The 27,582-nt window shown below is 36.1% G+C and overlaps 1 protein-coding gene across 5 annotated transcripts in view; it reads right to left on the bottom strand.

Annotated features, from left to right (window-relative positions):
• Positions 1-27,582, bottom strand: part of FAM13A (family with sequence similarity 13 member A) — a 380,146-nt gene that overhangs the window by 182,854 nt on the left and 169,710 nt on the right. For all 5 annotated transcript variants that reach the window (XM_037830247.1, XM_037830249.1, XM_037830246.1 and 2 more), the window contains one exon: positions 12,733-12,886. In XM_037830247.1, the coding sequence (XP_037686175.1) occupies positions 12,733-12,886 (154 nt within the window). The remainder of the gene's footprint in view (positions 1-12,732; positions 12,887-27,582) is intronic.

Below are 27,582 nucleotides of genomic sequence, written 5' to 3' on the forward strand. Positions count from 1 at the left end.
ACTTCCAGGTATGGCTATAAAAATACTCCCTATCATTCCCAATCTTCTCTTTCCCTGATGAGGCAACTTAGGAGGATAGCTAGTACAGGATGGAGGGATGCTAGACCCATGAGACTGTGATGGGAGAGAAATAAGTTTTAATTGTGTTAAGCTACTAAAATTTCAGTCTGTCTGTTATAGAAGCTTGCATTAATTACTCTGCCACCATTTTTCCAGAAATAATTATATTGTTTCATTCTCATTGTATTTGTTTAATACATAAGTACCCTAAACAAAGTAACTGGACTGGCACAAACAGGTTTACAAACTGATAAATATAATCAAAAAGAGCTCTGGGGGTTTCTCAGAACCAACACAAGTTAAATTGCCCAAACTTATACTCTGCTTAATATCCACCAAAGTGGCAGACCCAGATGGCCAATCAAGCCTCTAGTTAGTTACACATGACCAACTGCTCTAAACCCCAAATAAAGTGTGGATTGCCCTAAACCCATGTCTTTACGATGGACAAAACCCTGCCTGATCAATAGGACTCGAGTTAAATTCCTTCTTTCTGTCTATAAAAATCATTTGTCAACACTTAAAGCCCAATGCCACTTCAGTTTTTGTAATTGCTCAGCTTCCTTGCAGCAGCAAAACTTTTGGTGTCCCAAATAAAATGCTGTAATCTGCAAAGTCAACTCCTATTTGTCTTTCAACAAAACAAACACAATTGACTTGGTTTGCAGTAAAAGGGATACTGAACAGGTGTATAAGAGAGTGCCTGTTAGGTATAAACATTCAGACTTGGACAGCAGTCACTAGTTTTAAAAGGGAATGTAGATAATTGATTAAGCCAGCACTTTAGTCAGGTGGAGATCTGTTAAGTGAGATTTTATTGTTTGCTCCAGAAATGTGATCAGTTACTAATACCCAAAATAGTTACTATAACTTTCCAGAAGGAATTTAACTTTTATTTAGACAAACATGGTGCAATTCAATAAACATTTGGAGTAAATATAAGGAACCAGAATAAGTGCTTTGGAAGACACAAGAATGTATGAATTGCTCTGTAACTTTTAGGGAAAAGCCAATGTAGAAGTTAATATGAGATACTGTTCTTTTCCATGAAAAATTTATACTACAATACAAAAGAAAAAAATAACTAACCCAAGACCGAATGAGACTTGTTCTAATGGAAGGAGAAACAAAGCTCCAGAAGACAACAAAGGAGATGCAGATTAACTTTACCTGGAGAGTAAGAGAGGACTTCCTGCAACAAGGATTGAGAGCAAGTAGTTTTAAATAAACTACTGAATGAGGTCATAATAAAGGGAAGAAGAAAGTAGCTGATAAGGATTGTCATTTTTAAGCTACTACAGTGTTTCTGAAGCTTAAACTTGGGGGATAGTTTTTGGAAACCTAATTATTTCAACCAAGGAGTAATGGAGTTGGGTATTTATACTCCCACACTCTTCAGTAATTGGTTAAGGGCTGACCTTGGAGGGATGCTAATTTCTAAAGCACTTCTGGCCCACAAAAGTATAACTTCTATCCTTAGAAGATCAACTGAAGAACATAACAGTAATTCAGTTCTATAGCAAATATAAGTAACCTTTAAAAACCAAATATTTGCTTGTCATTTCCTGAGTATCTCCTATTTTCCTGATACATATAGTATAATGATATAATGGAGGCACCTTCTGAGGTGTCAGTGCCAAAGTATTGCCATCTCACAGTAAACAGTTTAAAGATTACATAGTGTAATGATGGTTTCATAAGCAAAAGAATTTTAGCCTGTCTTCTGTTAAATATTCATCATTATAGCAAAGAATGAAATTAAAACCTGGCTACCTATCTAATGTATTCCAAAGATTCCTGAGCAGACATACGACTTTCCAGTGTTTATCTCTGCAAAACACAGTGTTGTATCTCTACAAAACACTCTACAAAACAGAACACCTGAGAAGAAATTAACAGCAATCTAGATTATATATATCTGCTATGATTTAATATAGGCGTGTCATAAAAGACCTATATATGAGGTGCCATAAAGCACCCCAAGCTAAACAATAACTTTTAATACTACTTTTTATTACTTAATACTTTACACTTATTGATACTCTAATGTTTCTACTACCAGAAAGTTCCCATTTGAATCATGCAAGCAAACAACGTTGTCATGTTATTTTATCTTTGCTTTTCCCAAACATCATTTAAAGCTTTTAACCTCCAAACTCAGAATTTATTCAAAAGGTGTAACTCACTATCCAAAGAAAGGTTTGATCTGAAGACGTGAACAAACATTCTAATTTAATGCTACATTTGTGAGAGTTTACCGAAGCTCAAGTTTATAACATGTAGATTTTGGTGGGTATAGTTTAGTCCTTCTTCCTTTGTAAGTTTGCCACACAAAAAAGAAGAGACAACACAACCAAATAACAAACAGGCAAACAACAACAACAATAACCGCCCCCCCCCCCAAATCTTTTTTATTTCCTGTAAGGAGTTTTCTGCTGACCAGAAGTTTGGAGTATTCTTAAGAGACTGCAGCAGAGGCTAGAGTAGTGAAAGCAGATAGGAACTAGAGTCAGAGGAACAGAGCTCAACTACTTACTTCCCTGAAACTAAGTAGCTACAATACTTACTTACTGAAGAAATAAATGCAGAAATGTTCATGGCACTGATGTTCCAATTTAAAACTACAAGCTTGTTTTTCCTATACTTGGCCTCTAATCAATTCTTTCTTGAGTTCAAAACACAGCTCTGCCACTTACTGCTGTGTGACCTTGAACAAATTACCCCTTAGATTTCCTCATCTGCAAAGTGGAATTAAGATCACCTACTTCACTGGGTTACTGTGAGAAGTAAATGAGATAATATGTTTAGAAGAACTCAGCACAATGTCTGGCATAAAGTCCAGTTCTCCCTTTTACCTCTCTGCTCCAATGCATTGAATTTGTCTGTTTGTTGTAGACTGTAAACACCTTTAGTGACAAGGGACCTATCTTATTTATTTTCTAAAGATTCCAAACATTTAGTTCAGAGCTTTGCAAATAAAATAAGCATTAAATAAGGAAAAAAAAAAAATAAGCAAACATTTATTGAAGTTAATTTTGCCTAGACTATGGTCCTAAATGAAAATGGAGACACGGGCAATGTTTTTGAGCATAAAAAAAGCCACGGGAAATGGTTTAGGAAGTTTATTTATCAGTTTATGTGGTAAAAACCTTTCACTCTATAGAAATAAGATTGAAATTTGTAATGCAACTTGCTATAACATATATAATAATAATTGAGCATTTCCTTCAAACTATCACATGGAAGTCTATTCTAGCACTTTTACTCAGAACATTTAAAAACAACTGTTTTGTGAGTTTGCTTATAAGTCAAAAGAAAATCTGTATCATTGTTTTATAGCAAAATTTCAATATTAAACCCAAAAGTTAATCATCAGTCCCCAACTTAGTGATCTGCCATGGCTCAAAATGACAACTGATTACTTTCCCAAATTAAATCAAACATTAAAGCACTATGACTTCTTGCCCCCATAAACATACAGAAAAATGACATATGAATTTCATATGTTCTGAAGACAATTCCAAAAGAAATTCCCAAAGAAATAGTGAGCAATAGCAGCACTGTCTAACATAGACCATCTGTGCTGGTTTGAATGTATTGTGTCCCCCAAATGCCATTATCTTTGTAGTCTTGTCGGGGCAGACGTTTGGTGCTGGTTAGATTTGCTTGGAATGTGCTCCACCCAGCTGTGGGTAGTGATCCTGATGGGATGTTCCCATGGAGGCGTGGCCCCGCCCATTCAGGGTGGGCCTTGATCAGTGGAGCTACATAAATGAGCTGACTCAGAGAGAGGAACGGAGTGCAGCTGGGAGTGATGTTTTGAAGAGGAGCAAGCTTGCTAGAGAGGAACGTCCTGGGAGAAAGCCGTTTTGAGGCTGGAGCTTTGGAGCAGACGCCGGCTGCCTTCCCACCTAACAGAAGTTTTCCGGATGCCATTGGCCATCCTCCGGTGAAGGTGCCTGGTTGCTGATGTGTTGCCTTGGACACTTTATGGCCTTGAGACTGTAACTGTGTAGTGAAATAAACCCCCATTTTATAAAAGCCTATCCATCTCTGGTGTTTTGCATTCTGCAGCATTAGCAAACTAGAACACCATCTCAGATGTTTATTGGGAATAGGTAATACTCATCTAGATGCTTCTAGATAGATATTTCAGCAACAGATTAATCACATTATTTCATGATATGTATATATATGTATGAGGCTCTACAGGAAACCTATTAAATATACATACATATGTATTCATACACAAAATGAAAGAGGCCACAGACTTTCTGTCCATCTCAGTATCTGCCATCCTCCTGGGTAAATTCAGGGTCAATAAGGACATACCGTTGAAATTTTTATTTCCAGTCTCTTAACCACCTGCTTTCCAATGATTTTCTTTTCTCCTCCCCTTCATTCACCTATCTTCATAAACACAACCTAAACCCAGATTGCTCCACCTCCAGTCACAAATACAAACATCCCACTCTTGTTGTTTGTTTGTTCACCTACTCCCACCTCAGACATTCTTTAGCCTAACTGGGACCTGGTGCCTCCTATCTTGTTGCTCCTTCATATCTTCCCTTTTCTGTAAGCTCTTCTCACCACCTTCACTACCATCATCTTGGTCCTAGCCACCATCGTTTCTTAACTGGACTACTGTGATAAATTCTGAAGGGGTCTCCCTGGTTCTGCCTTTCCTTCTCAACAGTCTATTTGCTGCATGGCAGCCAGAGTAATCCTTTAATATATAAGTCAGATCATGGCAATCTTCTGCTCAATACTGTCTAATGGCTTCACTCAGATTAAAAATCCAAGTCCTTACAATGACTCACAAGAGTGTACATGATCTGATCCATTGTTATTTCTGTTACCTCATTTCTTTTTACTTTTCCCCTTGCTCACAGTTACCCAAACACACAGGCCTTCTCAACACTCCTTGTCAAATAGACAAGGTATATGGGCATACCTCATTTTATTGTGCTTCACTTTATTGAAATTTGGAGATACTGGTTTGATTTTTTTTCTTTCTGATTAAAAGTTTATAGCAACCCTGCACTGAGCAAATCTATCAGTGCCATTTTTCCAATAGCATGTGCTCACTTCACATTTCTGTGTCACATTTTGGTAACTTTGGCAATATTTAAAACTTTTTCATTATTATATTTGTTATGGTGATCTGTGATCAGTGATCTTTGATGTTACTATTGTAAGTGTTTTGGGGTGTCACAAATCATGCCCATATAAGACAGCAAACTCAACTAATAAATGTCGTGTGGGTACTGATTGTTCCACTGACAAGCTGGTCCCCCATTTCTCTCCCTCTCCTTGGGCCTCCCTATTCCCTGAGACAATAATATTGAAATTGGGCCAGTTAATAACCCTACAATGGTCTCTAAGAGTTCAAGTGAAAGGAAGAGTCATTGTAAGGCTATAGCTGGCATAGACAGTGATTCCTCTGATGGCTCTGGGCCAAGTAAATTAAAAAGCTTCTGGAAAGGATTCATCATTCTAGATGCCATGAAGAACATTCATGATTCATGGGAGTGGGTGAAAATATTCACATTAACAGGCATTTGGAAAAAGTTGATTCCAACCCTCACGGATGACTTTGAGGGATTCAAGACTTCAGTGAAGGAAGTAACTGTGGATGTGATGTAAATAGCAAGAGAACTAGAATTCTAACTAGAATTAGAATTGGAGCCTGAAGATGTGACTGAGTTTGCTGTAATCTCATGATAAAACTTGAAAAGATGAGGGGATGCTTCTTATGGATGAGCAAAGAAAGTAATTTCTTGAGATAGAATCTACTCCTGGTGAAGATGCTGTTAACATTGTTGAAATGACAAAAAAGGAGTTAGAATATTGCATGAACTTAGTTGATAAAGCAGTGGCAGGTTTGTGAGGACTGACTGCATTTTTTAAAAATTCAATTTTATTGAGATATATTCACATACCATATAATCATCTTGACTGCATTTTGAAAGTTCTATAATAAGTAAAATGCTATCAAACAGCACTGCATGTTACAGAGAAATCTTTCATGAAAGGAAAAGTCAATGGATGTGGCAAACTTCACTGTTGTCTTATTTTAAGAAATTGGCACCATGACCCAATGCTTCAGCAACCACCACTCTGATCAGTTAGCAACCATCAACATGGAGGCAAGACCTTCTACCAGCAAAAAGATTATGATGTGTTGAAGGCTCAGATGATGAATAGCATTTTTTAGCAATAAGGTATTTTTAAATTAAGGTATACACATTGTTTATACAATTAAGTGCTATTGCAAATTTAAGAGACTACAATATAGTGTAAACACAACCTTCATATGCACTAGGAAGCCAAAAAATTCATGTGATTCGCTTTATTGCGGTGCTCTGGAACCAAACCTGCAATGTCTCTGAGGTATGCCTGTACCCCCATCTCAAGGCCCTTTGTATTGCTTATCCCCTTGCCTGGAATGTTCTTCTCTTAAGTGTCTACAAGGCTTGCTCCTTCACATCCTTCAAGTCTCTGTTCAAATGATCCCTTATCAATAAAGCTTCCTTGTCCATCCTCTAAATGAGCAAATGCCAGTTCCCTACTTCACAAGTGCTAATTCTCCTATTCCTTGCTTTATTTTTCTCTATAGTATATATCACCAACTGACATACTACATATTTTTAAAATTATTACTTTATTGTCTGTTGTTCATTGTCACTGCATTACAATATAAATTCCATAAAAGCAGAGATGTTTGTTTAGTGTTCCCTGCTACATTCTCTGTGCCTAGAACAATGCTTTACACACAGTAAGTGCTCAATAATTATTTGTTTATTTAGTGAATTCAGCTTAAATTCTGGGTCTATTAGGTCAACCATTGTCTTGGTTTTCCAGGCTGCTAAAACAAATACCACACAATGGGTTGGTTTAATAATAACAGCTTTATTGGCTCACAGTTTCAGAGGCTAGACGGTTGCTTCCTCCTGGGGTCAGAAGCATTCTGGTTGGCTAGCAATCCTTGAGTTCTTTGACTTTCCCATTACATGGCGATGCCCTCTCCTTTGTTTTCTGGTTCCTCCTGAATTCTGATTTCTGGCTCCTCCCTGAAGGACCTTCTCTCTGTGAGGCCTCCAATAATCTGATTAAGACCCAATCTCAATCTGTTGGGCCACATCTTAACTAAAAATAACATCTTCAAGAGATCCTATTTACAATGGGTTCACACCTATAGGATTAAGATTAAGAACATGTGTTTATTGTAGTACATAATTCAACCTACCATAATCATCCCTTTGCCACCTAATTTTATATATGAAAATATCTGGATGATTAAATTAATTCTTGAGTTCATATGAGGGAAATTTTTTACTGAAATCTGGATTATCATTTTCTGAAGAGAAAATCAAGAATATTCTGCAGCAGGAAAAATAAAACAGTGCCTGTTAGATACCTACTTGAAAGATGTGCTTCTCCTAACCTAGTTCTTTGCTCTTGACCTTGACCTTCCAGTTTGGCAAAGTAAAGGTATTTCTACTTGGTTTCCTTCCTTGAAAATTTCCCCCAAAAATAGTAAAAAAGAGAAAAGAAATTTCCCTCTTAATTGAAGCAAGAAATGGCCATAACTCTGGACTACCAACTATGAAGACTATTTGACAAATTCAACAAAATGTGGACAAAATGTCAAGCACTAACAACACACATCTCAGACCTCTGGCAGAGTACAATTCCTCCAACTGTCACAGTCCTAAGAGGCCTATCCAAAAATCCTTTGATTGGAGTAACTAGATCTGTTGGACAGGCCAGACCATTGCAGAAACTGTAAAAACCCTGTAGGGAAACACTTCACTCCCAGAGAATAGCAGGGAAAGTGGAGATGAAAGAATCTTGTAGAGGAAGCCAGTCTGGAAGTGAGGCTGATGAATGATTTGGAGAAGCCATGATCAATTTCTAAGCTAATGACCACGGTCAGCTGAGCAGAAATAAGACATGAGGTTACCCACATGACACCTTGTGATATAACGGGCTAAGCTGTGAGGCACACCACCTTTCTGCTTTACCCAAAGGGATAAAGTAAAAATCTAAAGTACAGCTTAACTTGTAAACACCCTGCTTGATCATTCTCCCATCCTACAAGGTAAGTTTTAACTCTATGACCTCTAGAATCTAGCTCTCTCCTGCAGTTTCCTATGGTCCAGCCAGAAATGTCTGCGCACCACTACACAAGCATACCACACCTTAAAGCATACCCTTCTGCCTGGAAAGCTTTCTGCTCCCCACTCTTCTTCCTCTCCCCAGCAACTTATTCAACTCTTAGTCATCATTCATCATTCACAGAAGAGCCACATATATACCCCATTCTTCCTTAAAACGTCCACTTAACATCCAGTTTGTGTTACCTTGTGTATTAACAGAATAAAAAACAGCATAGCAGCAGCACACACTGAATTTAGAAAACTTGGCTACTATTACTACCTAATATTTATATGTATGCAGGTTATTTAATCTCTGAAATCTGCAGTCTTCTCCCCTATAAACTACAATTTAAAAAATTATTTTATGGGATCATTTTAAGAATTAAAGATTTCAGAAATATCAAACTGAAATAGAAAACCAAGTGTAAACAAGACTAAAATCACTTCAAATAAAATGTATTCTTTAAGAAAAGAGAATTATGGTTTTCTTTCAAAAAGCTGACTCTGTATATACACATTATACACTAAAATCATACTCTATTCATTGAGGGCACAATCAGATTCTTGCATTTTCAAAGACAAAAGGATATTTAATTTAATTTCAGTGAGAAAATGAAAATATTGACATAATAGCAAGAAGCATCTAGAAGTAGTAACTCCTCTTCATGAGTAACAGAGCAGGTAATTAGCAACTTCACTTTTCTGCTTTTGATCTGTTTTCCTTCTATTATTAAGTCTGATTCCCTTAAGGGTAAAGAGAAATAAGGCAATATTGTAGAGGTGATATGACTCCAATAATATTTTTCATTTTAAAACTAAAATTTATTGAAAACTTGGTACCATTTTCTCATTTAAACATCACAAAAAGCCTGAAAATTGGTTACTGAAATTTTTCTTCTTTTTTTACAGATGAGGAAATCAAGGTTGAAGGAAAGATTAAGTAATTTGCCCAGGGTCACATAACTTGGAAGTTCTAGTCTAGTCTGTCAGATTTTAGAGCTGGAGTGTTTAAATCTATGCACATGAATGTATCTACTGAAGTATCTATTTTGACCAGATCATTTCAGAGTAGTTTATATTATTACCCACAAAAGAAATTAATACCTTACATTTCTATAAAACTTAAATTGCTTTTGAAAACACTTTTGGAAGCATTAATGGTTTGAATCCCACAACAAATCTATAGGGTTTTCCTCATTTTAGATAAGAATAAACAGGGACAAATAGAAATTGGCACAGTCATATTGCTAAGTAGAGAAACCAGGTTCTAGATATAGGCCTTTTTACCCTAATATCAGTGCTCTTTCCAGAACTGTTGAAGGCTTTAGAAGTATCTAATATCTTTTCTTGAATATGGTAGTCATGAAGTATTCAATTCAATTAATTCCAAATTCATTCAATTAATTCTAAAACACATTCATTATTGGTTTCATACTATATACAAACTATGATGACAGACTAAGGTAAGAGAAATAACTAGGGACCATTCACTTACTTCGAGGAATTTTGAGTGCCAGGCTCTGTACTCATTAGCTTGATAAGCAGGGGAAGTGCGATGTTAAGAAATAACATGGTTTCTACCATAACATCAATCAATGACTGCTGGCTCATCATATGTATAGGAACGAGTAGTGGGAAAGAATTGTGAATAGGTGCGGCAGCCTCAAATCATGAGAAAGTCTTATATGTCACGCTAAGATTTATATTTTTTGGGTGAAGCGAAACCACTGAAGAATTTTGATATGTAAGTGAGATTTTTATATTTGTATGACAGGTAGTGACTCAGGGAGTAGTAGAGGGAGGACAGAGTCAAGGGGCAGACTTGAGTCGGGGAAAACCAGTAAGGAGGCCACTGTGGTAGTCTTCCAATAATCAACCAATTCTCACACCTGGCTGATTATAGGAATCATCAAGGAAGCCTTAAAAAATTTAAAAAATACAGTGTTTGGAGACCTCCTTGAAGTCCACATCAATCTGCATTCCAATACTGTGGTCACAAAGTTCTTTATCCTGGTCCAAATACAACCAAACTTTTGTCTGGGCCTGAAATTTCCATTTAGCCTGTGAGGGCTCATGAGAAACTTCATTCAACACTTCAAGACATTGTTTCGCAAACAAACACAGATATGTGCCTATGGATACGTATAGTATTTTTCTCCTTAAAACTCCTTTTCCATATGTCAACAGTTTTCAAGAGCCTCAGCTTATTCTCAGCTCAGACTTTTATAAATCTCTGTCACTCTTGTATATTTATTACTTGTTTTATGTCCCTGCTTCCTCCTTTTATATACATTTAAAAGCTGAGCTCATGAGAGAGAATGAACAGAAAGATAATTTGATTTTTTAGTTACTCTCCCATTTTTTTCTTTTTCATATGTTAGTGATTTCATCATGAGCCTCCCAATTCTCTTTAATCCAGATTCCTTTTGGTTTCTATCTAAAGTTTCCCTGATCTTCGGATTTTTTTTTAAATCTGCTTTTAAGCATTTCACAGGTTTACATTTGTAACAGTGGCCAGCATGTTTTTCTTTTGTTATGAATCCCAAAAGGACACTGCTATATCCTACCAAGACTTCCATAATTTCCATTTGATACTTGTTGGTTATAATTAAGTCCAGAGACTAATACTCCATCATAGCATTCCCTACCATCTCAGAGATGAAACCATTAGCAAAGTAAAAAAAAAAAAAGTATCAGATGTTCTGCTTTAGCAGAATCAGGTATCCAGAATACAGTCATGTTTCCAGTTATGACATTTATCTGCTTCTAGGCCTGCTATGAAACTTGCACCAGGAGAGTATCAGTCACATTCTTCATCCACATAAGATATCTGTATTTGGCTCCCAGACTATTATCAGTTTATGCATCTTATCTTGTACTTTCATGCTGTGTACTCTACTATGCTTAAACTTATTCGCTCAAGGATTTCCAAGCAGGGTACTCTTCCACATATCTTAACAGCTGTATTTTATTTGCATAGCATATAATCTTCCATTACTGTATTCCAGAGATTACCACTTACCTCAGCAAGTTTGTCGTCTTATGAGATCACATTTATCTATTTCTATTATATATTAGGTTAACTTTATTAGTAAAGAGGTACAACTGTTAAAAAGCATATCAGAGATTTAGCCAAAACAAACTCAATCACCTTCCAGTATTTTAAAAAAAGATGCTTTGCAAAGTATTACAGAAACCAGAGGAGAAAACATAAAGGAGACTTTTTTTTTCATTTCAAAAGAATTTAACTTTTTGGTATCAAACCTGAAAATTTTTTTCTTGTTATTTTCTCTTGGGAATTACTGACATATTTGCTCAGCTACATTTCCTGCACCCCAGGTTATAACACTTGATATTCTTCATAGTATCTTATTTTATCATTTTGTCTCAGCATTGTTCTCCCCTTACCTCAATTTTCAGTTTAAATTCTCGTTATCAGGTTGGCAAGATTCCTACAAAATGCATTCATCTCAGTTCTCAGGAGTTGTATTCTATCCCTTATAAGAAGTCTGTTGTATTAATAGCTTAAGTCCTAGTTAAGAAAGCCTAGTTTTCATCTTTTTTTGTTGTTACTGTTTTGGTAAGGTACTACTTGATACCCATTACCTTTTCTTCTTTTTCAAAGTCACGGCCTCAACTGGAAGAAGAGATGAAAATACCCCTTCAATACCCAAACCAAGTGTTCCTGGTTTTATCATTCATCACTGTATGAATCAACAAGAGTATACTGTAGTCTATACATGTGATAAATCTCAGGAAACCTCCTGAGGAAACCTCTCAAATCAGCTCCATCAGATTTACCTCAATATAAATTAGAAAGAAATAAGATGCCTTCCTTCTTTACCCATATCTAGGAGATTAAGTTTGGATGTTTATCCTCTGACTCTCAATCGTAGGTCTGCTGAAACCTAAATGCACTTACCTAATGTGTAAATGGATGTTATAAATTATCAGCAAATACATAAAAATATTTAGATAGAACTAACAAGGACTCCTTTAAAGGTTTAAAAAAAATACTCTGCTTTATTGATGATAGTTACCAAGGACTACACATATGGGACTAAAACTCTGAGGTTCAGATTGAAAGTATGCCAGACACAAGACAGACAAAAAGATATAGTAATATGGTCTTCAGGAATTTACAATTTAGTTAGTAAGCTAGCACTCTTAAACTCAGCCATATGTACCTATCACTACTGTAACAACAGGCTTCCATGAAAGAGGAGGGTGCGGTCTATTGGCTACAGAACTGGACTCACATAAGTGCTCTAGTGATGATATTATAGCAGCAAGGGAACATAAAATCATTATTATTTTGTAATATTAGAAAAATAAATATATCAGTTTAATAAACACTTGATGGGGGAATAGATTTTATTAAAAGAATTCAACACATATATGAATAATAATCTGAAATTATGCCCCATGGAATTTTTAAGACAAAGAATGTTTTAAAGAAAATACCTTCAATCCAGAATTATAGGAATACTTAAATACTGAAGTTACTTACTTTTACTATGATAAGCCTAGCCAGGTTTTCACACTTCCGGTTATCATATTCTGTATACTCTACTTCAAACAGAGTATTATAATTTTCTAGTATTTTAGCCAATATCTTATTGCAGAGGTCTTGTTCTTTCATGCCTTCAAATCCAGGTGGTACACTAGAAATAAGAAAAAAATTGAAATGAATTTCTGTGTAAAAACAAAAATGCCAGCATAGCTGATTCAGACTTACATTTTAACATCTCATGAATGATGACGACCCTTCTTATAAATACGCATAGGATTTCAACAAACTCGAGGGCAACCTGAATGACGTTGCTGGAGCAGATGGTGAGTTCCCAAATTCTGAATCAATAGCCTGTGCTAACAAGAAAAGTACAGACTGTTCAGAAAGAGGATATAGATTCAAACCTATGAGGATAAGGCTTTGTATATATCAAAATTTTTTTCATGTAAGACAACATTTATATAAAAGTAACAGTGAAAAATAATTATGACAGAAATACTTGGCCTCACAAATAAAAGTAATAGAATCTTCATTTAAGGATTTCTTAGATAACATATAAAAAGTACAAACCTTAAAGGAAAACATGAATACCTCTGGGGGAAAATAGTGATAACTGTTGAAGCTGAGTTATGGGTACACGGAAAATTTATTATACTATTCTCTAGACTCTTGGCTGTGTTTAAAATTTTGCAGAATAAAAAAAGTTGAAAAAATTCTTCTGAGTGCAAAGACATTATAAACAAGGTAAAAAGACAAACTACAGATTGGAAGATAAATATCTTATTCAGTAACACATACACTTAACAAAGGATTAGTAGTTAGACTATGTAAAGTGTTCCTACAAATAAAAAAGACACAATAAGTAAGAGAATTGACAAAAGAAAAATAGACAAAGGACACAGCTAATATGCAAGGTAAAAGGTACTTATGGTTTGGGTTTGTTTGTTTTTCTTAACTCCTGGCACTAAAAGAAATTGCAAACTTAAAGAAAACACAGATGGACACAAACTTAAAGAACACAGAGCTCAGGGACTAAACCTCTGATTTACAATATACCTCAAAATATTAAAATGTACAGTGTGTAACAAAAGATTAGAAGACAAACAAAGAAATAGGATATGATGGCCCATCCAAAGGAACAAGAAAAATCCAGAAACCGTCAATGGAAAAGACTAGACTTTGGACATACTGAACAAACAATTAAAAAAAAAAAATCCTAAATATACTCATGGAGAAAATGTAAACAAAGAGAAAGAAGAAAAGGATATTGGGAAAACAATAGATGAATAATAAGAGAATCATGATAAAGAAATACAAATTGTTAAAAGGAAGCAAACAGAACTACTGGAATTGAAGACAATAACTGAAACGAAAAATTCCCTAGATGGTTTCAAGAGCAGATTGTAGTTCGCAGAAGAAAGAATCAGTGACTCAAAAACAAGACAACTGAAATATTCAGCCTGAGGAGCAGCAAGGAAAAAGAATGAAAAAAGTGAATAGAGCCTAAAAGACCTGTGGAATATCAATAAACATAACAATTTATGCATTAAGAAGGAGAAGAAAGAGAGAATGAGGCAGAGGGAATATTCAAAGAAATAATGGCAGAAAATTTTCCAAATTTAATTAAAGACATGAATATGAACTTTCAAAATACCCATCAAATCCCAAAAAGATAAACTCAAAGAGAACTACACCCAGACTGTAGTCAAACTGTCAAATGCCAAGGAGAAAAAGAGAGTTCTGAAAGCTGCAAGGAAAAACAATGTGTTATGTACAAGGGAGTCTCGATAAGGTTAGTGTCAATTTCTCATCAGAAATCATGGAAGCAAAAGGTAGGGGGATGACATACTTAAAATACTGAAAAAAAAAAAACAATTGCCAACCAAGAACTTTTAAATCCGGCAGGATTGTTCTTCAAAAAGAGGGAGAAATTAATACCTTCCCAGATAAACAAAAGCTGAGGGAGTTCAGTGTATCGAAGCAACATAAAGAACTAGAGACCTCCAGTGAAGGAAACCATATGAGTAATTATAAATGCCTATATTATTGTATTGTATTTTTTGGCATGTAACTCTACTTCTTACTTCTTACAGGTTTTAAAATGCAAATAATAATACATGTATGATTTTTGAGGTAAGCAGTATAAACATATAGCCTGTAAAAATACAACAAAAAGGTGGGGGAAAGAGAAATATAGGAAAAGGGTGTGAGCATGTTATTGAACTTAAGTTTAATTTGGTACCAAAACCAATGTGATATAGATTTAATATGTTACATTTAAGCCCATGGTAACCACAAAGAAAATATATGAAAAAATATATATACAGAAAGGAATTAGAAGGGACTCAAAATAGTACAAACAAAAAAACCAAACAAATATGAAAATAGGCATTAATGGGGGAACTGAGGGACAAAAAGGTATAAGAATTACAAAGACAAAATAGCTACATGGAAGAGAAAGTCCTGCATTAATAGTAGTTACATCAAATATAAATGGATTAAACTCTTAAGTCAACAGGCAGACACGCAGAATGGATAAAAAAAGCATGACCCAACTATATACTGTTTACAAGAGACTGAACTTAAATCCATAGACTCAAGTAGGTCAAAGTGAAAGGCTGGAAAAAATATATACCATGCAAATAGTAACCAAGAGAGCTGAGATAGCTATACCAATATCAGATAATATTGATTTTAGGTAAAAAACTGTTACAAGGGGCAAAGAAGGTAACTATATACTGATAAAGAGGTCAATTCAACAAGAATACATGACAATTATGAACATATATATCTATATCTATATCTATATCTATATTTGCACTTAGTGGTAGATTCCCAAAATATTGACAGATTAAAAGGAGAGAAATAGATGGTTCTACATTAATAGTTGATACTTCAATGCATCATTTTCAATCATGGATAGAAGATCAACAAGGAAATAGAAATGTAAATGATACTATAAACCATCTAGGCCTAAAAGACACTCAACTCAATGGCAGCACAATACACATTTTTCTCTAACGTACATGGATCTTTCTGCAGGATAGCCCATATGTTAGGTCACAACACAAAACAGAATAAATTTAAAAATACTGAAATCATACAATGTATCTTCTCCTACCACAATTGAATGAAGGTAGAAATCAGTAACAGAGGAAAGAAATAAAAAATTCACAAATCTGTGGAAATTAAACAATGTACCCTTAAACAACCAATGGGTCAAAGAAGGAAACAAAAACACAGCATACCAGAACTTACAGCCTGCAGCAAAGGGAGTGGTGAGAGGAAAATTTATAGTACTAAATGCTTAAAATGAAACAGAGAAAGATCTCAGAAACATAACCTAACAATGGGAGGATCTAGAAAAAGAAGAGCATATAAATACGTAGCAAGCAAAGGGAGAAAATAACAAAGATTTGAATGGAGATAAATGAAATAGAGAATAAAAAAATAATAGAATCAATGAAACCAAAAGCAGGTTCTTTGAAAGATCAATAGACCTGGCAAACCTTTAGCTAAACTGACAAAAGAGAAAAAGAGAGAGGGTACAAATCACTAAAATAAAAATGAAAGGGGGGACATAATACTGACCCACAGAAATAAAAAGGATTATAAGAGGCTACAATGAACAATTGTATGCCAACAAATTTGATGATCTAGATGAAATGGACAAATTCCTAGAAACACACATACTACCTATACTGACTCAAGAAGAAATAGAAGAGCTAAACAGATCAATAATAGGTAAAGAGGTTGAATAAGTAATCAAAAACTTCCCAACAAAGAAAAACCCAGGATCAGATGGTTTCACTGGTGAATTTTACCAAATATTCCAAGAAAAACTAACACCAATCCTCCTCAAATTCTTCCAAAAAATTGAAGAGGGGGGAACACTTCATAACTCATCCTATAAAGTCAATAACACCCTAATACCAAAACCATATAAATATACTGCAAGAAAAGAAAATTACAGACCAATATCCCTGAGCAATATGGATGTAAAAATTATCATCATAATACTAGCAAACTGAATACAATAGCACAGTAAAAGAATTATACACCATGATCAAGTGGGATTTATCCCGGGAATTCAAGGGTGGTCCAAAATAAGAAAGTCAATTAATGTAATACACCACATTAATAGAATGAGGGATAAAAACCTCTTGATCATCTTAGTCAACACAGAAAAGGCATTTGACAAAATCCAGTACTTCCTCAACATGATGTAGGACATATAAGAAAAACCCACAGCTAACATCATACTCAGTGGTGAAGACTTACAGCTTTCCTACTAAGAGGAGGATCAAGACAAGGATGCCTAATGTCATTAATGTTTTTAAATACTGGGCTGGAAGTTCTAGAAAGAGCAATTAGATAAGAAAAAGAAAAGAAATAAAAGACACTGATTTGTCTTTTCATTTCTGGCTTTGAACTCAACCCACTGTCCTCATAATCCATTCACCTAGTTGCATACCTCAAGGACGGTACGCAACTAGGATACCTTCAGTACCTGGGGAATTCTTGATATTCTCACATGCATTGGAAACTACCAGTTTAGTAGGCAGAACCCTCGATCTTGGGGCTTGCCCTTTGAAGTTTGTTACTGTACTGTGGGAGGAAGAAGTAAAACTTTCCCTATTTGCAGGAGACAGGATCCTATATATAGAAAATCCTTAAAAATCCACAACAAAGATAGTAGAGCTAATAAATGAGTTCCCCAAATTGGAGGGTATAAGATGAAAATGTATAATCAGTAGTGTTTCTATACAGTAGTAATGAACAATGTTCATTACATTGCATTCTATACAGTAGTAATGACAGTATTTAAGCCGTCAACCATCCATCTATCCACCCACCCATCCATCCAAACATCCATCCACAACCAACCATAGTGTCAGAGACTAGGCAAGTCACTAAAACTTCTGAGATGGATAGATCCAGACACCTGTCCAAAAGAAGTTTACAGTTGGGGTCAGAGTGAGGAGTTGAGAAGGGGACAAATGTTAATAGATTAAAACATCTAGGGGATGGAGTAATGAAGTTGTGAGGTATGCAACTAGGTGAATGGATTGTGAGGACAGTAGGTTGAGTTCAAAGCCAGAAACGAAAAGACAAAAATTATAATACCTCACTAATATGGAGTAATAATAATGTGCAAATTCTGAGAATTTAATCTGGGAGGATGGGTTATCAGGGGAAGGCTTATGTAAAGGTTCCTAGATTGTAAGCTCTTACAGCAGTCACATCTATTCATGAGTTGTAATAGTTATTTCTGAATTTTGATATTCTGAGCTGTCTGTGTGAGACATGGTCGATCCCTGGAGCTTCAGGTATCTGTGTGGTGCCTGGGATTCAGAGCCAGAGTTTGGCAGCTGGGAGTGTTGGCACTGCCCCATGAATCAACAGTTAAAGAGGGTTAAAAGGAGACAGGACTTCGATTGGGGATATGAACAAAATGGACTTGGTTGAGATTGGGGTAGATGAGACTAAAGGGTAGAGGATGATATTAACTGTGTTTTAAAACTTTGGCCTCCATATGAGACCAAAGAAAGAGATGTTTTCTTGGTGCAAAATCTATATTTTCTGTAGCACACTATGTAATTTAACTTGTATGGTCAGTTTATTCAAATACCATAATTACATGGAACCTTGACTAGGGAGTGAGATCTTATTGGTTTGTACAGGTTAGCATGAAGTCCCGATACAGCCCAGAGTAATTTGGGCAGAGAATAAAAAGTATTTGCAAACCCCCCTTGAGGGACTGGGGAAAATGAGGAAATATTAAACTTTCCTATCTGGGGAATTCTTGATATTCTCACATGCATTGGGAACTACCAGTTTACTAGGCAGAACCCTCAATCTTGGGGCTTGCCCTTTGAAGCTTGTTACTGTAAAGGAGAGGCTAAGCTTACTCATAATTGTGCCTAAGAGTCAGCCCCAGAGAACCTCTTTTGTTGCTCAGATATGGCGTCTCTCTCTAAGCCAACTTGGCAGGTCAACTCATTGCCCTCATCGTACGTGGGACCTGCCTCCCAGGGATGTAAATCTCTCTGGCAACGTGAGACATGACTCCTGGGGAAGAGCCTAGACTCTGCATAGTGTGATTGAGAAAGACTTCTGGACCAAAAGGGGGAAGACAAATGAAACAAAATAAAGTTTCAGTGGCTGAGGGATTTCAAATGGAATCCAGAGGTCATTCTGGAGGCAATTCTTATGCATTATATAGATATCACTTTTTAGTTTTTAGTTTATTAGAACAGTTAGAAGAAAATATCTGAAACTGTTGAACTGCAATCCCGTATCCTTGATTCTTGAAGGCAAGTGCATAACTAAATAGCTTATATGGTGTGACCATGTGATTGTGAAAAGCTTATTGGTCATACTCCATTTACGCAGTGTATGGACAAATGAGTAGAAAAACGGGGCCAAAAAATAAATGAATAATATGGGGTATGGGAGGTTTTGGGTGTTCTTTTTACTTTTATTTTTATTCTTATTTTTATTTTTTGGAGAAACGAAAATTGTTCAAAAATTGATTGTGGTGATGAATGCATGGTGATGAATGAATCAACTATATGATGATACTGTGAACAACTGTTTTATACTTTGGATGATTTTACGGTATGTGAATATATTTCAATTAAAAAATGGTAAAAAAAAAAAAAGGTAAATATTTTGAATAGGTCAGATTAAATAGAATGAACCTAAGAAAATAAATTAATTAAATTTATAAAGTAAAAAAAATTAATAGAAATATGTTCAAAATGTTACGGCAACTCCAAGAACAATAGTTGTCACTTGCTATCCCCAGCACAACTATTTTCCTCTTTTCTGGTTCTTGATTCTAATCCCATTGGTTACATCCCAACAGGTCACGTTAGGACAAGTTAAAGAAGAGCCACAGAGCTCTTTAATATCCCTCAAAGTTTTGTGACCCTCAGAGATTTTCTTAAGAATTGATTCTACTTAGTCTGGGGGCAGCAGAGACCAGGGAAGAGACCTCTTAACTTCAAAGAAAGTGCAGTGCACTAGTATCATCCATTTGAATACAGGTAAGTAGTAAACAAGTAATAAGCAAGTTGTGCTCCAAAAATTTAATTGTAAGTCAGCAAAACACCCACTAAAATTAAAATAAAATACTAAGTTATGTTTTACTTCAAAGTCACTCATTCATTCAACAAATAGTTCTGCATTTGCCAGGAATAGGGATATATTCCCACCTTTGTAGAATTTATCATTTAGTGGTGTAGGGAGGAGGCAGTGATGGAATATATGACTACATAAATAATTGATACATCAAATGCTGAATGGATCTCATGTATGGATACTTGAAGGGCTAATTCAGTGGAAACTTTTCAGATTCAGTACATTTGGGCTACAAAGATGTCTTTTTATTCTAATGCTGTTTAATTTCAGTTCAGAATTTATGGATTCTTTTCTCTTATACATTGTACATGTTTTATCAAGCCATGGAAAGTGGAGGGGGAAGAAGATGGGTCAGGCAAAGGAAGGGAGAGAAAAAAGAGGTAACTGGGTAAGAGCTAAAAAAGATGAGAGGTTAAGGAAGATTCTGAACAAGCATTTGTATGAGAAAGGATTTCTAAAAGAGAATAAACCACTTTGTAGCCTTTGAAATTCAAAGGATAAGAGGAAGAATCCAGCATCTACATGCTTCTCCAGTGGGAAAGTAAGAAGTGGGGAAAACACTGGGAATCAGGAAATTCCCCTTATCAGGGAGCTGGCTGCAATCTGAATAAGGAGTGGCTGCTAAAGGGGAGACTCTAGTGTGGTGATAGGAAGAGGTTGGGTTTGTCACTTCAGAGTTGCTATTTGAGTATATGTCAATAACATATGTCAATTATGAAATAATCATCTAATAAACTGTGTAGACTTCAATTTGATGACATAATAGAAGTCAGTAAAATATTTATTGGTTGTGCATCACCCACTCAGAGTACCCATTAATCAACTTTTCTGGACCTTTCTTACCATTGAAATATGAATAGATAATACTCCAAAATTGAAAACAACCTAAATGTTCACCAATAAAGAATTAAATTATAAAACATGAAGGAATACTATATTCATGACATTATTTAATGATAAAACTAGTAACAGAATGACATGATGGGTATTTCTTTAACACAAAAATTCTGTGTAGAGATTTCTAAAAGGATATTCAGGAAAATGTTACTATCAATGGGTCACTGGGTAATTTTTATTTTTCTTTTTGGCCTATATTGCTATTATTTTAAAGTTATTTACAAGAAGCAAGTAACATTTTCATGAAGCTAATAATGCTACTTGAAAAAACTTAGAAGTGACAGAAGTACATGCTTCTATGAAACTTAACAATCTGATAATGGTAGTATGACCTCACCCAAACTAAACAAACAGCTCTTAATAATATGTTCCCTCCACTGAACTACAACAGGTGGACCACCCACAGAGAGATTACCAATAACCTAACAGTTTCATTTGAAGCCTTTTCGGGAAGTATGAGGTAATTACTTCACTTCAGTGTTACCTCTAGCAGTACAATTTTCATTAGTAAAAAGATATTAGCAAACATCAAACTATATACTTACCATAAATAATTTCTATGAAAAAGTAAACAAAAACACACTATATGGAAGAAAGTAAAAGATAAGAAATCTTCCTCTACCTGTGGAATTCATACATGTGTTTCTCTTGAAAGATTTTTGACCTTTTGACTCTTAGATCGACTCAATTAAAACCACTTCCTTGATAATGCTAAAAATTAATTTTATAACCATAATTTCATTTGATAGCTTAACCATTAAAAAAAAAGTCAGTCTCTACTGAATAAGTAATGCAGATGGGCAAGCATTTTTCTACCGATATTGAATAGCTGCAAATTTCTCTAGAGTCTCCTTTCAAAAAAATTTTTTTGAAGAACACAATTATAGTTCATAGTTCCAACAATTTATTAGTTGATGCTAAACTTATAAATAATTTGCCAAAATACTTATATTATTTAAAATACACTGCACCCATATTTAGGTTGTTTCAAGCTTGTAGAAATTTACTTAATAGGTACAAACAGTAAATGAGTCATCTGATGGGTGTGCCGCTGAAGAAATGAATGCTTAGTGTAAAATTCTGTTTGGTGTACAGTACACTCCTCAGGCAGATCCCATTGAACAATAGCACCAATGAAAAAGAAGCTGTAAACATCCCATGTGCCAGAAAACTCAAAAGGTCTGACTTCCATTCAACAGAAACAAAATCTTCCTGAACAGTCAACCAGAAACTCAAGTTGTCGCAATCTGTCTAACTAGGTAGGCAACAGTTAACAGTGACAGTGGATCTGTATAACTTTCATATGAACAGTTAATGTAAATTATATGTAAACAGTTGGCTCAATTCAATCTGACAATTATTTACCAAGCACCTACTGTTTTCTTTGCTGGTGCTAAGTGTTTCAGAGAATATCAAGAGCAAGGGCAAACAGCTTCAACCCTAAAGAAGCTCATGTATGGCATAGGAGGGATATAATATCATAATTAATGGCAGAATATTTCCATAAGAAAGGTACAGCTAGCATGGCTGGGTCACAAGAGTTAAAAATCATGTGCACTTTTTTGTGTTGTTTGAGTGTTGAAAAGTATTATTAGGAAAGATCCCCTGGAGGAGGTGGTATCTGAGATAGGACTTAAAGACTAGGTTACATAATTAATAGAACTATACTCTTTACCGAGTCTCTTTACAGAGAGCACCAACTAGTAGAAATAGCACATTCTGGTCTCTACAATAAGAAAAAAATATAACACAGAATCCACAAAGATGTAATTGCATGCTGACATCAGTTCTCTTACTATCTCTTCTGACATAATGGGAAAATTCATACAGTGTAACTCTTCTGTCTTTTACATCTTCTTTCATTGTATAATTGAACAGGCAAGGTTACTTTAGACCTTGTCTTATACAATAAATACTTCAATTTGATCAGTTGTAGCATTCCTGTTCTTAAATGCAATGAGATTTAGTCCGTTCTTGTCTAAAGTGGGAAGAAGAGTTTCTCTCACTGTGGGAGAACCATAAAAAAAAAAGACATCTGCTAATTATTCATGAACTATGAGATGATCCAAAGTGGACTATGGGTTTCTTCCCTTGAGTATACAGCACCTCTAACCCCAGAATGTTTCTTTATAAAAAGAATACACTAGGGAGAGAAACCAAGATGGTGGCTAGGTGAGACAGGGCTAAGGAACACCTCCGTGGAAAACACTAGATAAGGACCAGAGAGTGACCCAGAATACCGGTTACAGCGATGTGCCAGCTGGATGAGATCTGCTAGTTCCCAGGGGCTGTATACTTGGTGAAACTGAAAGTCTGCATTCTGAAACGAGTGAGTAAGCTGGCTGGAAGTCATGCAGCCACGCGGCGATCTGGAGAAGCCAGGGTTTGGCGTCTGGAGACCAACAGGCTCTTTTAACTAAAAAAAAAAGAAAAAAGGGGAAAACCCAGGAGCGGCTGCAGGTGCGATCGGCTGCAGGTGCGATCATGGGAAACACGCAGTAAAACACAGCAAGAGGGTGCTGGGCCAGCCTCTCGGTGACTGACCTGGAAGATAGCCCGCTGCAGATATCCCTGGGGCCGGGGGAACGGAGCAGAGAGCCAGAAGCCAAAAGAATCCCTGCGGCTAGCAGCTCGCTCCCGGGAGGGCTGGATAAACTCCTGCCTGGGGCCGTGCCCACAGCCCAGAGCCCCGCCAGTTGTCCCGGAGCTGGGAAGGAGGAACTGTGCGAGGAGGGGGGTGTGGAGACACCCCGTTCGGCCATTTTTGCATAAGGCTAAAAGCAAGCCGGCTCGGCCCGGCGGCCCAGGGCCGGCGCGTGCTGATGACGTAGCGCGGCATTCCTCAGCAGAGGTCCTGGAGGATCACTGCTGGGCAGGGGGACCTGCTCGGAGAACCCAGGGATGCTACGCCAAGTCCGGTGGTTTGTGGGACATCGAGAGAGAGGGGCTGGGGCTGAAATGAAATGAAGGCTTGGACTCTTGCGGCGGCCTTGAATCTCCGGTAACCAGGAGGATTTGAACATTGAGGCTGTCCTTCCTCCCTGACCACCCGTACAAGCGCCCTGCATTCAGGGCAGATGGCTCCAGCAACACACCCAGGCTGAGTTCTCCGGCTGGAACCCACAAGAATCATTTCCCCACACACGGCGGGGACAAGGTGGAGAACTGACTTGAGAGGTATAGGTGACTCACAGGCGCCATCTGCTGGTTAGTTGGAGAAAGTGTATGTCACCAAACAGTGTTTCTGAAAAATTAGATAGATTTTTTTTTTTTACAAATTAAAAGAACCCTGTCTAGCAGAACAAATGCCAAGAGGCCAAAAACAACAGAAAATCTCAATGCATATGATAAAACCAGACGATATGGAGACTCCAACTCCAAACACACAAATCAAGTTATCAGAAGAAACAAAGATCCTCGCAGAATTAATCAAAGAAATACAATCGAGGAACGAAAGCATGGCAAAGGATTTAAAGGACATCAAGAAGACCATGGCCCAGGATATAAGCTACATAAAGAAGACCCTAGAAGAGCATAAAGAAGACATTGCAAGGCTAAATAAAAAAATAGAAGATCTTATGGAAATAAAAGAAACTGTTGGCCAAATTAAAAAGACTCTGGATACTCACAATACAAGACTAGAGGAAGCTGAACAACATCTCAGTGTCCTAGAAGTCCAGAGAACAGAAAATGAAAGAACAAAAGAAAGAATGGAGAAAAAAATAAAAAAAAATTGAAATGGATCTCAGGAAAACGATAGATAAAATAAAACGTCCAAATTTAAGACTCATTGGTGTCCCAGAAGGGGAAGAGAAGGGTAAAGGTCTAGAAAGAGTATTCAAAGAAATTGTTGGGGAAAACTTCCCAGACCTTATACACAATATAAATACACAAAGCATAAATGCCCAGCAAACTCCAAATAGAATAAATCCAAATAAACCCACTCCGAGACATATTCTGATCAGACTGTCAAATACCGAAGAGAAGGAGCAAGTTCCGAAAGCAGCAAGAGAAAAGCAATTCACCACATACAAAGGAAACAACATAAAACTAAGTTGTGACTACTCAGTGGCCACCATGGAAGCGAAAAAGCAGTGGTATGACATATTTAAAATTCTGAGAGAGAACAATTTCCAACCAAGAATACTTTATCCAGCAAAACTCTCCTTCAAATTTGAGGGAAAGCTTAGATTTTTCACATACAAACAAATGCTGAGAGACTTTGCCAATAAAAGACCTGCCCTCCTTCAGATTCTAAAGGGAGCCCTACCAACAGAGAAACAACAGAGAGTAGAAAGAGATATAGAGAATTTTAACAGACATTTATAGTACCTTACATCCCAGATCACCAGGACGCTCATTTTTCTCTAGTGATCACAGATCTTTCTCCAGAAGGAACCATAAGCTGGGACATAAAACAAGCCTCAAGAAATTAAAAAAAAAAAAAAACAATTCTCCAACCACAATGGAATACAAATAGAAGTCAATAATTTTTGAACTGTAACTCCACTATCTACTTCCTACACGATATAAAATACACAAACTCTAATGACAAATCAGTGGTTTTGAACTCAATGTAAAATATGTAATTTTAGACAACTACATAAAGGTGGGGGAATGAAGGAGTATAGGAACATAGTTTATGTGTCCTATTGAAGTGAAGGTGGGATCAATGGAAAACAATATTGATATGGATTTAAGAGGTTAATTTAGAGCCCCACAGTAAACACAAAGAAATTATCAGAGAATATAAACACAGAGATGAAAAGCAGAGTTTGGGTTAAGAGAAATGGGGGAAGGGGCAATGGGGAGTTAAGAAATGAGTGTAGGGTTGCTGTTTGAGGTGAAGGGAAATTGCTAGCAATGGATGGTGAGAAAAAGCATTACAACATTCTAAATGTGATTAATCCCACTAATGGAAGACTAGGGAGGGGGTGGAATGGGAAGATTTAGGCTGTATATATGTTTCTACAACTGAAAAAAAAAAAAAAAAAAAAAGACAGTCTAAATAGATGACAATTGAATGCCAAGGACAAACTTGGATGGGATTGGAGAATAGAGGACAGGTGGCTCAAAGGGACCCAGTTGAAACACAAGGAAAAGGAAATATAGAATGTAAGCTTTGTATCATTGTTGAATCTCTTATACTTCTTAGCTGCACTTAATAGGATTGCATAAAAGAATGTTCTTGTTCATGGGAAGTGTATACATGAATTATAGTGTATGTTCAAGGATGTGGGCAGTTAGCTCTCATATGTTCAGAAGACAGAGCAATAGATGATGGATGATAGATAGGGAGGGAGGGAGGGAAAGAAATAGCGATGTGACAGCATGTTAAGGTTGGTGGATTGAGCTATCGGGGGAGGGGGGTCAGGGTATGATGGAATTCTTTGTATGGGGTTAGTATTGTTTTTGCAACTGTTCCTATAACTTTGAATTTATTTCAAAATAAAAAAAAAAAGAATACACTAGATTTCTCTCTCAAACAAAATAGTCCTCTTTATATTATAAAGGTCAGAATGGAAAGCAAATACCAATTCATGTGGAATATTATGGAGAAAGGAAAAATGATCAAATTATACGACTACATCAAACACTGCAAAGGAAGCTGAATATACATGAAACCATTTTACATGAAGCCCTTTTGTATAATTTTTGACCACTAACATGATTTCCAAACTGGACTCCTATTAACTGAATTGTAATTACAGAGAGTATTTAAATAGTATAGATTGATTCTGGGCAATTGCTTTTCCCAAAACAATTAAACATTTGACCCTTGGGGGCTACATCCTTCCCTCCTTTTCCTAGAACAATAGAAACAAAACTGAACATTCATATCCATTCATTCATTCACTAGACAATTATACATTGAGGACCATTACGTGCCAGGCAGTGGTACCAATAGAACAAAGCAAAGAAAAACAAAACAAAACCTAAGTTAAGTTTTCACCTGTCACCTCTGGCCTCTTTCCTGCTGTAGTCAGGAATTACAGTATTGCAGGAGACCATGGTTAATTCTTCTGCTTAAAGGCTGGGATATACCTAAATATGACCAACAGAAGGCTATTCATTTTATTCTTTCGTGTTATCTAGTATCTACTTTATTACTTATTAATTCTAGGAAGTAGGGTCAACTAAAGTTGAATCCAATTTTCATTAGTTTTAGTCTATCCTAACTTCTTATATTTTATATTAAAAAGAATTACATTATTGCTTCTTTCAAAAGAACTACAAAGAAAGAAAAAAGCTCATAACATTCGTCAGAAATATTTTATTGCATTAAGCACTACTAGCCTAGCTTGAACATATAGAAAACAAAATACTCTGGCTACTAAAGTAGAATCTAGACATTTAACCTACTAGAGAATTATCCTTTCTCTTTACTATTTTCTAACTCAACATCTTGTTTATTTACCTTATAGCACTTGTATTTTGTAGTTATAGTGTAGAAGTCAAGAATTCAGGCTCTGAGTCTTCTATCCAGGTTCAATTCCTGACCCTTTATATTACTAGTTGTGTGACATTGTACATGATACTTAACCTATATGTGCCTATTTCTTTATGTGCAAATTTGGGATAATAATAGTAAGTAACACATAGGATTATGAAAATTAAATGAGTTAATACATGTATTTGTTTAGAAAAGTGCCTAGCACCTTATAGACATCAATAAGTGTTATCTGTGATCATTACTATAATTATTGTTTATTTGTACAGTTTGTTTCCCTCCACAAAAACATAAGCTCACTGAGGGCAGAAAACACATCTGAATCATTCCCTGTACACTTGATACATTGTATA

The sequence above is a fragment of the Choloepus didactylus genome, chromosome 3, assembly GCF_015220235.1.
Source record: "Choloepus didactylus isolate mChoDid1 chromosome 3, mChoDid1.pri, whole genome shotgun sequence".
Taxonomy (NCBI): domain Eukaryota; kingdom Metazoa; phylum Chordata; class Mammalia; order Pilosa; family Megalonychidae; genus Choloepus; species Choloepus didactylus.